The sequence below is a fragment of the Sinohyriopsis cumingii genome, chromosome 5 (assembly GCF_028554795.1).
Source record: "Sinohyriopsis cumingii isolate HCF-2022 chromosome 5, ASM2855479v2, whole genome shotgun sequence".
Classification (NCBI taxonomy): domain Eukaryota; kingdom Metazoa; phylum Mollusca; class Bivalvia; order Unionida; family Unionidae; genus Sinohyriopsis; species Sinohyriopsis cumingii.
The window spans coordinates 134,447,119-134,461,742 of record NC_142965.1 but is presented as its reverse complement, the minus strand read 5'-3'; the positions used below and the strand labels follow the sequence as shown (position 1 = coordinate 134,461,742).

The window sequence follows — 14,624 nt, the reverse complement described above, 5'->3', positions numbered from 1 at the left end:
ACTCTGTAAAATTTGTACACATACCCTTTCTAAACAAACTTGGACTCAAGATTTAAAAGAATCAACATGATGCTCATTCTATAACACTCAAATGGTGCACCAGAGGCATGTTCAGACCCGGTAACTTCCCTACATATTCACATGGTCTCCATACATTTTTTCTTTTCAGTTGGCCCTAAGATCACTTTGTCTTCCACTTGGTTGTGGGGGTAGAGTCAAACCTGCACGGACGGGGTCTTCAAAGATCCACTGGCGACATTTTGCATTAACATTTTATGTATTTCCCGCATTGACTGATACATATGGATGGTCGCTATACAGGTTATGTAATGTTATGTTTTTCTTTGACTTCAGCTGCCATCTCTGGCAAGCGTGTAATAATCTCTGCAGTTGCTCTCGTGGCTTTTTGTATATTATATATGCATTTGGCGATTTTATGAATTGGACCCGGTATTTTTTTTTTATGTTCCAGTAAACGCTGCCACTTGTCCCGCTGTGGCTTTGTAGCCTTTTCGATATCATCTACACGTTCCATAATTTCTTTGGTGGGTTTAATCAGCGTCGCAAATGTTTGTTCAAACCAGGCTGTGAAATCTACTGCAGTCTATATCGGGAATGTATCATATCTTTGACTTTTCTGCGCCTTAGATTACTCTCGAACAATTCTATGGTATAGCTGCCGGACATTATTTTATATAATTTAAAACTGACGCGTCATTGATTAAATCCGCACAATACTTGGGTGGCCAACCGGTCAAATTGATCATGGACAAACGACAGGTTAGAACTATTCCAAGCAACCATGTCAGAATATTGTATTCCTCATGTAGTCCGAGGCGCGCCAGGTCCAATGGATGTTTCGAAGACCATGCATGTCAATGCCAAGAAATATCATCAGCATGTTACAGTTGTCACGAAACACTTTTGGCACATATACGTATCAGTTAGTCATATAAATCACGTCGGTGTTTTGTGACTTCCTCGTGAAAATAGTTGTGCGGGATTCACTTGGTTCTTCGGCATCACATCGCCGTACAGAACCAGATTGTTTTTTGTTGGCGACTAAATCGTCAGTGGTAGTGACGTCGTTGATGCTGGTAAAGAAATCGATGGAAGAATTGTTGCCAATACTAAACGGTTTTGAACATCTCTGTGCACAATATAACATAGCTCATCATCAGCCGATTGTGCAATCAGGTGCAACCGATCCCATGTTAACAGTCACTATGGTTAACGTTAACGTTTGTAGAGGTTGTAAGAGGTTAACGTTTGTAGGACCAAGGTTTAAAAAATCATTGGCGGCGGTGATATTGCAGCTACATTAACAAAATTACAAGAGACACCGTATTGTAAATATCGGGTTTAGAAGCATCTTTATGGCTACATTTTCTGTGTCTGGTACACGGCTTGATCTACGACTCGATTTTCACAACCAACCTGATCTAACACCTATCAGCAGCGTGGATATGATTTGTTACTGACATGACCTTGCATACCAATCATCCAATGATATCCGTCGTCGTCAACGTGCCGAAGTTTATCTCATCCATGACCTGAATGCAATTAATCTAACATTGGGGCAATCAATCGCACGATGGGTCGTCAAAGGAGCCATGAAATCTAAATTGCACTTGTAGGCTCTGCTTCTCGTGGTGGACAGCATCTTAGAATCAAACAAAGATAAACCAGTATAAACACTGGGCGCAAAGATCCGTACCTTATAAAATAATATACTACAGTCCTCGTCAGTAATGGATAGGTGAAGGTGCCGTGTAACAGTTAGCCAGTGCAACCAAGGTCACTCATGGGATTTCACAAACCAAACACCGTGTGCGATTGCGTGTTGGACATTTCCGTGTGCATCGTGAACAGGCTGTCATTGTTACCACCTCTCGGAGATATATTTGTTTGCTATTTGTATGAGACTGGATAATTGCAAGGTGGCCCACAACGTCGAGCAACTGACTCGGTATGGCCCATGGAAGTGTTTAACTTTGAGGAATAGATTGCTACTCCAAAATAGCCACAACGTTACCGATTCAGGCCATTGTCACCTGGTACAGCAAAACCTCCAAGTCGTTTTTGAGAGATAGGAATTGCAAGTCGTTTCAGCAAATATGGACATGTCGCCAGGATTTGTATTGGCATGTCATTCATCAGTATCAGCCATAATAACACGATGACCAAACCCGTAAGTGATGATGCCATCGGTTAATATCCATCTTTTGATGTCTAGCGCGGACAAACCCGCTTTGGTGCATCGTTATACACCTATGCGACGACTCTTTGATCGGATCACACTGCGGTGTGTTCAAACTCACGATGGTTTCGAAAGCGTTCTAGGTACAGCGCGTGGAGCACCGTTGGCCATTTTGATGTTCTTGGAGCCCATCACATTCGTGTACATTTCCGGCAGCAATCCCATATACTTTTCTATCGGTTGGTTGACCCCAGCATTCGTCTTTGAACTCTACCACCACATGTTTCATTCTTGCTGGTATCAAACTCGTTGGCCAACCTTGTTTGTGACATGTCTGCGTAAACGTCATCAGTGGTGATGTGCATCAGCAGCGAGTCAGTGTCGGTGTATAGCATCTTTGCCCGGTCCTGGTATAGCGGTTTCATCTTGTCGCAGTAAAACTCGTACACAATCAGCTTTGACAACTCCAGCACGGACGATCCCACATAAATTTTTGACGTCCGTTTGAGTTTTGATTTTTTTAAAACTGTGAACGTCAACAAACCCACATTCAAATATTTTTCTGGATTCAAAGACTGGATCCCCAAATAGCCTTCGAAGTTAGTCCTGCTCGCTATTTTCACGGACAAGATCGGCGCGAGTTCGAATGTGTAGATTTCCTATATTCTTCCCAAACAAAAACTTGTTCATGAGCTTAAAGAAGTCCTTATCATATACGGTATGGCCTTGGTGCGCAGGTCTATGTTCATCTGAATGTACGGAGCCATCTAAGCGTACTGGCGGAATTTGAGCATACCCAGTCGCAAGTACAACTTCAGATTTCGTACGAGCAGTATACAGCTGTGTTTAGTCCACAGACTTGGGCAATCGGTATAATTGCACCAGACGCATCCAAGATCGAGCAATGATACGTAGACACTTCGAGCCAGTCTCAGTCACCGGCAGAGCATTTGGAACCAGCGGTTAATCGTTGTGTGTCTCATGTAGAAACTCGAGATATTCCAGGTCCCCCTCGAAGAATGGTGGTTGTGGCTGTGAACATCTTTCTAGAAGTAAATGCGCGCATGATCTATCCAATGAAATCCCCAAACCGGACGTGGATGCATCATGAGCCATCATGCAAATTATTGGCATCGAGATACATGACATAACTGTTGTTGTCATATTGGGTAAAGAAATCGAAGAAAGAATTCTTACCACTACTAAACCCTTTTGAAAATATAAAGGCACACACACTGTCAGGTGAAAATATAAAGGTACACACACTGTCAGGTGAAAGCATAAAGATACACACACTGTCAGGTGAAAATATAAAGGTGCACACACTCTCAGGTGAAAATATAAAGGTACACACACTGTCGGGTGAAAATATAAAGGTACACAAACTATCAGGTGAAAATATAAAGGTACACACACTGTCAGGTGAAAATATTTAGTATGCGTCGCAGAATAAAATCAAGTATCCACATGTAGACAAAATATATTTAAAAGTTAATCAAACCTAACATGTATGTATTTATCCACAAATATGACACGTTGTTTCATTTGGACTCACTATGGAGCATGACAATAATGTTTATGGTACTTAATAAAGTAGACGTTATACATACTACTCCTTTAAAATCTATTCAGGAGGGAGTTAACTCTTCACATCCCTTCCAATCTCATCCCCTACAGTATGTAGATCAGCAGGGATTGTACATATTCACAATCTTTTCAAATTGTTCATTTGCTATGTTTAAACTTCCATTTTCATTCCTATTGATTAAATAAATAAAGGAAACACTTGGGAATTAAGCGTGAAAATCGGTTTAAACCCCGAACCTGGAGCTCTACAATCACTGCATGGCTAGCGTCTTCTGTAACAAACGCACGAACGTTCGACCACCTGTGATTACAACAAAACGAAAGCGGAAATAGTCTAAATAAATTGGCAAACCAGCAAGATATAATTCAAGTATTTAAATTTCTTTGCAGTTGATCTATGCCTTTTTCATGCGTTTCTTACCATTGATACTAACAATACCATACCAGAGAGATCTTGACTTGGTGAATTGAGCTAAAACTGGCATGCTGAATATGCAGCCAACACAGATTGAGAGAAAACGAGAGAAGGGGGAGAAAATTAACAAGTTTTAAATTTAAAATTTATCTGCTTTGAACCTTATTATTGGTTAAGAAGCAATAAACAAACAAAAAATAGAGTATGTATATGCCAAGGAATTTCCCGTCCGTTCAGCATACTCATCTCTACACATTGTTGCAGTTTTGTATCTTTGATATCGTGTTACGCTGTAGACAAATCCCATAGAAAGTATTTATGTTATTATAAGGAACTGGGTTCCTCTATGGTACATGATGCAATTTCAAATTCGATCTTTTCATCCTGTTAAAAAAAAATCTCTCTCAATCCACAGATTCCCACGTATTGTTGTCCGTTATGCCATAAGAGGAGAGAATATTTAAAGCAGAGTTGATTTTGATTTTAAAATAAAATGCTTAACGTGTACATCTCATTACAAAAGGGATATTTTTATCGTTATGTTATTACTGTATTGTTGATTAGTAAGTGAAACTTCATCTCTAGAAAATATAAATGCAACAGTCGACTGCTGACGCCATAATTATATGCGTATTTATGTGCAATGAACGTTTCTCAATTTAATCTACCAATATTACTTGTATATCAAACTGCTTTATAGCAACTTTCAAGACCGTGTTCTTTTAATGCATATGGTGTACTATAATCATACACATGTAAACTCTTGAAACATTTTCTATTCTTTTGAAAGAAATTCTAATCAAAATGTTTTTTTCTTTCGCTATTAACGTTTATTCTCTTTTGTTGAATTCCAAAAATGTACATAACTTTTTTTTATTTCGTCTTATGTTCAGACTTGTTCAAGGCCCAAGAAAACATTTTTATATGATAGTGAGCCTTTAACGAATAAATTGGTGTATTAAGTCATTCACATATTGAAATATACCAGCCAATTTCATGGACTTAATAGACAAACGTTTGACACAATATGTAACCGATAGTTTGCAAATAATTAGTGGAGAATGTTTCCGACAAATATCATCAATGCAGGGATCCAGTGACATCTGGCATCAGAAGGATAGATACTGTTTGCAACATGTCCATTTATCCCATACAACGACTATAGATAACAGTTACATATTTTGATAGTTTTCAAAACCGGAGTAGAATACATGTTAGTAAACTGAAAGAACTAATCAACATCAATATGCGAATATTACACCAAAGGTTTTGTTGTGGGGGCTTTTGGGGGTGGGAAGGTATCTTGTTTTATATGTGCATTATTCGAGGTTCAAAATTATTAATATGTTTACTCAGACGTTTATACAGAGAATACAGCATCTTTATTCCCTTTCAGTTTAAAAACAAAATTTGAACAATACCGGAATGAGACGATCGCTCTAAAGAGGAACCATCAAGAAGAAATTGAGAAACTTAATGAAGAGATAAAGGCACTCAAGGAAAGGTATCACTTCACTGATCGCAGTAAACAATGCAGGAATACGTGGTACTGATATTCCTTTTACATAAAAGCATGTAATTTTACATATACTCTACGTTTTCTTGAAAAAAGAACCATATGGTCATTAGGGGTCTGAGTTAATAATTAGTACGAAGATACAATAAGCGTTAAACCGGTTGGTGCTATGGCCTGAAACATTTACTTCCCTTCAACTAAGTTAGAGCAAGCCAATAACCCGCATATATCGTATTTACAGCGTAACAGTATCCCAAATGTGAATACGCTTATCAAGCAACTACTTTACAACTATGTTTTGTTTGATCGTAATGAAGTTTCAGTTCTAAAGCTTTGCCTACATATGACAAACTTATATGCATAAAAGGTATATACGTAAGAAACAAATTCTTCTCAAGGCTGATGGATCTGAACCTTCAATGGACGAATTTGTCTTTATTATATTTTTCAAGTATAGACTAACTGCGTTACTGATCTACACAATAGTTTTTCTTTATATATTTCCTTCATTTATGTAAGTTTTTAAACCAAATATCAAGACCATCTTACACTGTAAGATTTGTACACATACCCTTTCTAAACAAACTTGGACTCAAGATTTAAAAGAATCAGCATGATGCTCATTCTATAACACTTGCACCAGAGGCATGTTCAGACCCAGTAACTTCCCTACATATTCACATGGTCTCCATACATTTTTTCTTTTGAGTTGGCCCTTAGATCACTTTATCTTTCCACTTGGTTGTGGGGGTAGAGTCAAACCTGCACGGACGGGATCTTCAAAGATCCACTGGCAACATTTTGCATTAACATTTTATGTATTTCCGGCATTGACTGATACATATGGATGGTCGCTATTCAGGTTATGTAATGTTATGTTTTTCTTTGACTTCAGCTGCCATCTCTGGCAAGCGTGTAATAATCTCTGCAGTTGCTCTCGTGGCTTTTTGTATATTATATATGCATTTGGCGATTTTATGAATTGGACCCGGTGTTTTTTTATGTTCCAGTAAACGCTGCCACTTGTCCCGCTGTGGCTTTGTAGCCTTTTCGATATCATCTACACGTTCCATAATTTCTTTGGTGGGTTTAATCAGCGTCGCAAATGTTTGTTCAAACCAGGCTGTGAAATCTACTGCAGTCTATATCGGGAATGTATCATATCTTTGACTTTTCTGCGCCTTAGATTACTCTCGAACAATTCTATGGTATAGCTGCCGGACATTATTTTATATAATTTAAAACTGACGCGTCATTGATTAAATCCGCACAATACTTGGGTGGCCAACCGGTCAAATCGATCATGGATAAACTACAGGTTAGAACTATTCCAAGCAACCATGTCACAAAATTGTATTCCTCATGTGGTCGGAGCGCGTCAGGTCCAATGGCTGTTTCGAAGACCATGCATGTCAATGCCAAGAAATATCATCAGCATGTTACAGTTGTCACGAAACACTTTTTGGCACATATGCTTATCAGTTAGTCATATAAATCACGTCGGTGTTTTGTGACTTCCTCGTGAAAATAGTTGTGCGGGATTCACTTGGTTCTTCGGCATCACATCGCCGTACAGAACCAGATTGTCTTTTGTTGGCGACTAAATCGTCAATGGTAGTGATGCCGTTGGTGCTGGTAAAGAAATCGATGGAAGAATTGTTACCAGTACTAAACGGTTTTGAACATCTCTGTGCACAATATAACATAGCTCATCATCAGCCGATTGTGCAATCAGGTGCAACCGATCCCATGTTAACAATCGCTATGGTTAACGTTAACGTTTGTAGAGGTTGTAAAAGGTTAACGTTTGCAGCACTAAGTTTTAAAAAATCATTGGCGGCGGTGATATTGCAGCTACATTAACAAAATTACAAGAGACACCGTGTTGTAAATATCGGGTTTAGAAGCATCTTTCTGGCTACATTTTCTGCGTGTCTGGTACACGGCTTGATCTACGACTCGATTTTCACAACCAACCTGATCTAACACCTATCAGCAGCGTGGATATGATTTGTTCCTGACATGACCTTGCATACCAATCATCCAATGATATCAGTCGGCGTCAACGTGCCGAAGTTTATCTCATCCATGACCTGAATGCGATTAATCTAACATTGGGGCAATCAATCGCACGATGGGTCGTCAAAGGAGCCATGAAATCTAAATTGTACTTGTAGGCTCTGCTTCTCGTGGTGGACAGCATCTTAGAATCAAACAAAGATAAACCAGTATAAACACTGGGCGCAAAGATCCGTACCTTATAAAATAATATACTACAGTCCTCGTCAGTAATGGATAGGTGAAGGTGCCGTGTAACAGTTAGCCAGTGCAACCAAGGTCACTCATGGGATTTCACAAACCAAACACCGTGTGCGATTGCGTGTTGGACATTTCCGTGTGCATCGTAAACAGGCTGTCATTGTTACCACCTCTCGGAGATATATTTGTTTGCTATTTGTATGAGACTGGATAATTGCAAGGTGGCCCACAACGTCGAGCAACTGACTCGGTATGGTCCATAGAAGTGTTTAACTTTGAGGAATAGATTGCTACTCCAAAACAGCCACAACGTTACCGATTCAGGCCATCGTCACCTGGTACAGCAAAACCTCCAAGTCGTTTTTGAGAGATAGGAATTGCAAGTCGTTTCAGCAAATATGGACATGTCGCCAGGATTTGTATTGGCATGTCATTCATCAGTATCAGCCATAATAACACGATGACCAAACCCGTAAGTGATGATGCCATCGGTTAGTATCCATCTTTTGATGTCTAGCGCGGACAAACCCGCTTTGGTGCATCGTTATACACCTATGCGACGACTCTTTGATCGGATCACACTGCGGTGTGCTCAAACTCACGATGTTTTCGAAAGCGTTCTAGGTACAGCGCGTGGAGCACCGTTGGCCATTTTGATGTTCTTGGAGCCCATCACATTCGTGTACATTTCCGGCAGCAATCCCATATACTTTTCTATCGGTTGGTTGACCCCAGCATTCGTCTTTGAACTCTACCACCACATGTTTCATTCTTGCTGGTATCAAACTCGTTGGCCAACCTTGTTTGTGACATGTCTGCGTAAACGTCATCAGTGGTGATGTGCATCAGCAGCGAGTCAGTGTCGGTGTATAGCATCTTTGCCCGGTCCTGGTATAGCGGTTTCATCTTGTCGCAGTAAAACTCGTACACAATCAGCTTTGACAACTCCAGCACGGACGATCCCACATAAATTTTTGACGTCCGTTTGAGTTTTGATTTTTTTAAAACTGTGAACGTCAACAAACCCACATTCAAATATTTTTCTGGATTCAAAGACTGGATCCCCAAATAGCCTTCGAAGTTAGTCCTGCTCGCTATTTTCACGGACAAGATCGGCGCGAGTTCGAATGTGTAGATTTCCTATATTCTTCCCAAACAAAAACTTGTTCATGAGCTTAAAGAAGTCCTTATCATATACGGTATGGCCTTGGTGCGCAGGTCTATGTTCATCTGAATGTACGGAGCCATCTAAGCGTACTGGCGGAATTTGAGCATACCCAGTCGCAAGTACAACTTCAGATTTCGTACGAGCAGTATACAGCTGTGTTTAGTCCACAGACTTGGGCAATCGGTATAATTGCACCAGACGCATCCAGGATCGAGCAATGATACGTAGACACTTCGAGCCAGTCTCAGTCACCGGCAGAGCATTTGGAACCAGCAGTTAATCGTTGTGTGCCTCATGAAGAAACTCGAGATATTCCAGGTCCCCCTCGAAGTATGGTGGTTGTGGCTGTGAACATCTTTCTAGAAGTAAATGCGCGCATGATCTATCCAATGAAATCCCCAAACCGGACGTGGATGCATGAGAGCCATCATGCAAATTACTGGCATCGAGATACATGACATAACTGCTGATGTCATATTGGGTAAAGAAATCGATAAAAGAATTCTTACCACTACTAAACCCTTTTGAAAATATAAAGGCACACACACTGTCAGGTGAAAATATAAAGGTACACACACTGTCAGGTCAAAGTATAAAGGTACACACACTGTCAGGTGAAAATATAAAGGTGCACACACTCTCAGGTGAAAATATAAAGGTACACACACTGTCGGGTGAAAATATAAAGGTACACAAACTATCAAGTGAAAATACAAAAGGTACACACACTGTCAGGTGAAAATATTTAGTATGCATCGCAGAATAAAATCAAGTATCCATAGGTAGACAAAATATATTTAAAAGTTAATCAAACCTAACATGTATGTATTTATCCACAAATATGACACGTTGTTTCATTTGGACTCACTATGGAGCATGACAATAATGTTTATTGTACTTGATAAAGTATACGTTATACATAATACTCCTTTAAAATCTATTCAGGAGGGAGTTAACTCTTCACATCCCTTCCAATCACATCCCCTACAGTATGTAGGTCAGCAGGGATTGTACATATTCACAATCTTTTCGAAATTGTTCATTTGCTATGTTTTAACTTCCATTTTCATTCATATTGATTAAATAAATAAAGGAAACACCTGGGAATTAAGCGTGAAAATCGGTTTAAACCCTGAACCTGGAGCTCTACAATCACTGCATGGCTAGCGTCTTCTGTAACAAACGCACGACCGTTCGACCACCTACGATTAAAACAAAACGAAAGCGGAAATAGTCTAAATAAATTGGCAAACCAGCAAAATATAATTCAAGTATTTAAATTTCTTTGCAGTTGATCTATGCCTTTTTCATGCGTTTCTTACCATTGATAATAACAATACCATTATGCTCATCCTTTCTAACCCTCAGTCGGTTTGAGTGTCAGTTTTGCCACACTAGAGTAAAACTGACCCCCTGACTGACCAAATAGGTGAGAGGGTTTGGGTGCAAGTAGTTTAATATGGTCCATCTATCAGTTCTATCATTACAGAGAGAGAGAGAGAGAGAGAGAGAGAGAGAGAGAGAGATCTTGACTTGGTGAATTGAGCTAAAACTGGCATGCTGAATAAGCAGCCAACACAGATCGAGGGAAAACGAGAGAAGGGGGAGAAAAATTAACAAGTTTTAAATTTAAAATTTATCTGTTTTGAACGTTATTATTGGTCAAGAAGCAATAAGCAAACAAAAATAGAGTATGTATATGCCAAGGAATGTCCCGTCCGTTCAGCATATTCATCTCTTCACATTGTTGCAGTTTTGTATCTTTGATATCGTGTTACGCTGTAGACAAATCCCATAGAAAGTATTTATGTTATGATAAGGAACTGGGTTCCTCTATGGTACATGATGCAATTTCAAATTCGGTGTTTTCATCCTGTTAAGAAAAATCTCTCTCAATCCACAGATTCCCACGTATTGTTGTCCGTTATGCCATAAGAGGAGAGACAATATTTAAAGCAGAGTGGATTTTGATTTTTAATTAAAATGCTTAACGTGTACATCTCATTACAAAAGGGATATTTTTATCGTTATGTTATTACTGTATTGTTGATTAGTAAGTGAAACTTCATCTCTAGAAAATATAAATGCAATAGTCTTCTGCTGACTCCATAATTATATGCGTATTTATGTGCAATGAACGTTTCTCAATTTAATCTACCAATAGTACTTGTATATCAAACTGCTTTATAGCAACTTTCAAGACCGTGTTCTTTTAATGCATATGGTGTACTGTAATCATACACATGTAAACTCTTGAAACATTTTCTATTCTTTTGAAAGAAATTCTAATCAAATTGTTTTTTCTTTCGCTATTAACGTTTATTCTCTTTTGTTGAATTCCAAAAATGTACATAACTTTTTTTTATTTCGTCTTATGTTCAGACTTATTCAAGGCCCAAGAAAACATCTTTATATGATAGTGAGCCTTTAACGAATAAATTGGTGTATTAAGTCATTCACATATTGAAATATACCAGCCAATTTCATGGACTTAAAGACAAACGTTTGACATAATATGTAACCGATAGTTTGCAAATAATTAGTGGAGAATGATTCCGACAAATTATCATCAATGCAGGGATCCAGTGACATCTGGCATCAGAAGGATAGATACTGTTTGCAACATGTCCATTTATCCCATGCAACGACTATAGATAACAGTTACATGTTTTGACAGTTTTCAAAACCGGAGTAGAATACATGTTAGTAAACTGAAAGAACTAATCAACATCAATATGCGAATATTACACCAAAGGTTTTGTTGTGGGGGCTTTTGGGGGTGGGAAGGTATCTTGTTTTATATGTGCATTATTCGAGGTTCAAAATTATTAATATGTTTACTCAGACGTTTATACAGAGAATATAGCATCTTTATTCCCTTTCAGTTTAAAAACAAAATTTGAACAATACCGGAATGAGACGATCGCTCTAAAGAGGAACCATCAAGAAGAAATTGAGAAACTTAATGAAGAGATAAAGGCACTCAAGGAAAGGTATCACTTCACTGATCGCAGTAAACAATGCAGACTGCGTGGTACTGATATCCTTTTTACATAAAAGCATGTAATTTTACATACATGTCCGTGATGCTTTGAACTAAATAAAAAGAAATTCCGAAACATATTGGTATCACGTACTAATTAAGTTCTGTACTATTTATTTACTCTACGTTTTCTTGAAAAAAGAACCATATGGTCATTAGGGGTCTGAGTTAATAATTAGTATGAAGATACAATAAGCGTTAAACCGGTTATGGTGCTATGGCCTGAAACATTTACTTCCCTTCAACTAAGTTAGAGCAAGCCAATAACCCGCATATATCGTATTTACAGCGTAACAGTATCCCAAATGTGAATACGCTCATCAAAGCAACTACTTTACAACTATGTTTTGTTTGATCGTAATGAAGTTTCAGTTCTAAAGCTTTGCCTACATATGACAAACTTATATGCATAAAAGGTATATACGTAAGAAACAAATTCTTCTCAAGGCTGATGGATCTGAACCTTCAGTGGACGAATTTGTCTTTATTATATTTTTCAAGTATAGACTAACTGCGTTACTGATCTACACAATAGTTTTTCTTTATATATTTCCTTCATTTATGTAAGTTTTTAAACCAAAATATCAAGACCATCTTACTCTGTAAGATTTGTACACATGCCCTTTCTAAACAAACTTGGACTCAAGATTTAAAAGAATCAACATGATGCTCATTCTATAACACTCAAATGGTGCACCAGAGGCATGTTCAGACCCGGTAACTTCCCTACATATTCACATGGTCTCCATACATTTTTTCTTTTCAGTTGGCCCTAAGATCACTTTGTCTTCCACTTGGTTGTGGGGGTAGAGTCAAACCTGCACGGACGGGGTCTTCAAAGATCCACTGGCAACATTTTGCATTAACATTTTATGTATTTCCGGCATTGACTGATACATATGGATGGTCGCTATTCAGGTTATGTAATGTTATGTTTTTCTTTGACTTCAGCTGCCATCTCTGGCAAGCGTGTAATAATCTCTGCAGTTGCTCTCGTGGCTTTTTGTATATTATATATGCATTTGGCTATTTTATGAATTGGACCCGGTGTTTTTTATGTTCCAGTAAACGCTGCCACTTGTTCTGCTGTGGCTTTGTAGCCATTTGGATATCATCGACACGTTCCATAATTTCTTTGGTGGGTTTAATCAGCGTTGCAAATGTTTGTTCAAACCAGGCTGTGAAATCTACTGCAGTCTATATCGGGAATGTATAATATCTTTGACTTTTCTGCGCCTTAGATTACTTTCGAACAATTCTATGGTATAGCTGCCGGACATTATTTTATATAATTTAAAACTGACTCGTCATTGATTAAATCCGCACGATACTTGAGTGGCCAACCGGTCAAATCGATCATGGACAAACTACAGGTTAGAACTATTCCAAGCAACCATGTCACAAAATTGTATTCCTCATGTGGTCGGAGGCGCGCCAGGTCCAATGGATGTTTCGAAGACCATGCATGTCAATGCCAAGAAATATCATCAGCATGTTACAGTTGTCACGAAACACTTTTGGCACATATACGTATCAGTTAGTCATATAAATCACGTCGGTGTTTTGTGACTTCCTCGTGAAAATAGTTGTGCGGGATTCACTTGGTTCTTCGGCATCACATCGCAGTACAGAACCAGATTGTTTTTTGTTGGCGACTAAATCGTCAATGGTAGTGATGTCGTTGATGCTGGTAAAGAAATCGATGGAAGAATTGTTACCAATACTAAACGGTTTTGAACATCTCTGTGCACAATATAACATAGCTCATCATCAGCCGATTGTGCAATCAGGTGCAACCGATCCCATGTTAACAATCGCTATGGTTAACGTTAACGTTTGTAGAGGTTGTAAGAGGTTAACATTTGTAGGACTAAGTTTAAAAAATCATTAGCGGCGGTGATATTGCAGCTACATTAACAAAATTACAAGAGACACCGTTTTGTAAATATCGGGTTTAGAAGCATCTTTCTGGCTACATTTTCTGCGTGTCTGGTACACGGCTTGATCTACGACTCGATTTTCACAACCAACCTGATCTAACGCCTATCAGCTGCGTGGATATGATTTGTTACTGACATGACTTTGCATACCAATCATCCAATGATATCCGTCGTCGTCAACGTGCCGAAGTTTATCTCATCCATGACCTGAATTCGATTAATCTAACATTGGGGCAATGAATCGCACGATGGGTCGTCAAAGGAGCCATGAAATCTAAATTGTACTTGTAGGCTCTGCTTCTCGTGGTGGACAGCATCTCAGAATCAAACAAAGACAAACCAGTATAAACACTGGGCGCAAAGATCCGTACCTTATAAAATAATATACTACAGTCCTCGTCAGTAATGGATAGGTGAAGGTGCCGTGTAACAGTTAGCCAGTGCAACCAAGGTCACTCATGGGATTTCACAAACCAAATACCGTGTGCATCGTGAA

At 38.8% G+C, this 14,624-nt stretch overlaps 1 protein-coding gene across 2 annotated transcripts in view; it reads left to right on the top strand.

Annotated features, from left to right (window-relative positions):
* LOC149800281 (uncharacterized) overlaps nucleotides 1-14,624 on the top strand; it is a 56,547-nt gene that overhangs the window by 24,939 nt on the left and 16,984 nt on the right. For both annotated transcript variants that reach the window (XR_016421354.1, XM_089959875.1), the window contains exons 9-10: nucleotides 5,599-5,706; nucleotides 12,031-12,138. Coding sequence is in view for 1 of the 2 variants with exons in the window: in XM_089959875.1 (XP_089816001.1) it covers nucleotides 5,599-5,706; nucleotides 12,031-12,138 (216 nt within the window). In the remaining variant the exon portion in view is untranslated. The remainder of the gene's footprint in view (nucleotides 1-5,598; nucleotides 5,707-12,030; nucleotides 12,139-14,624) is intronic.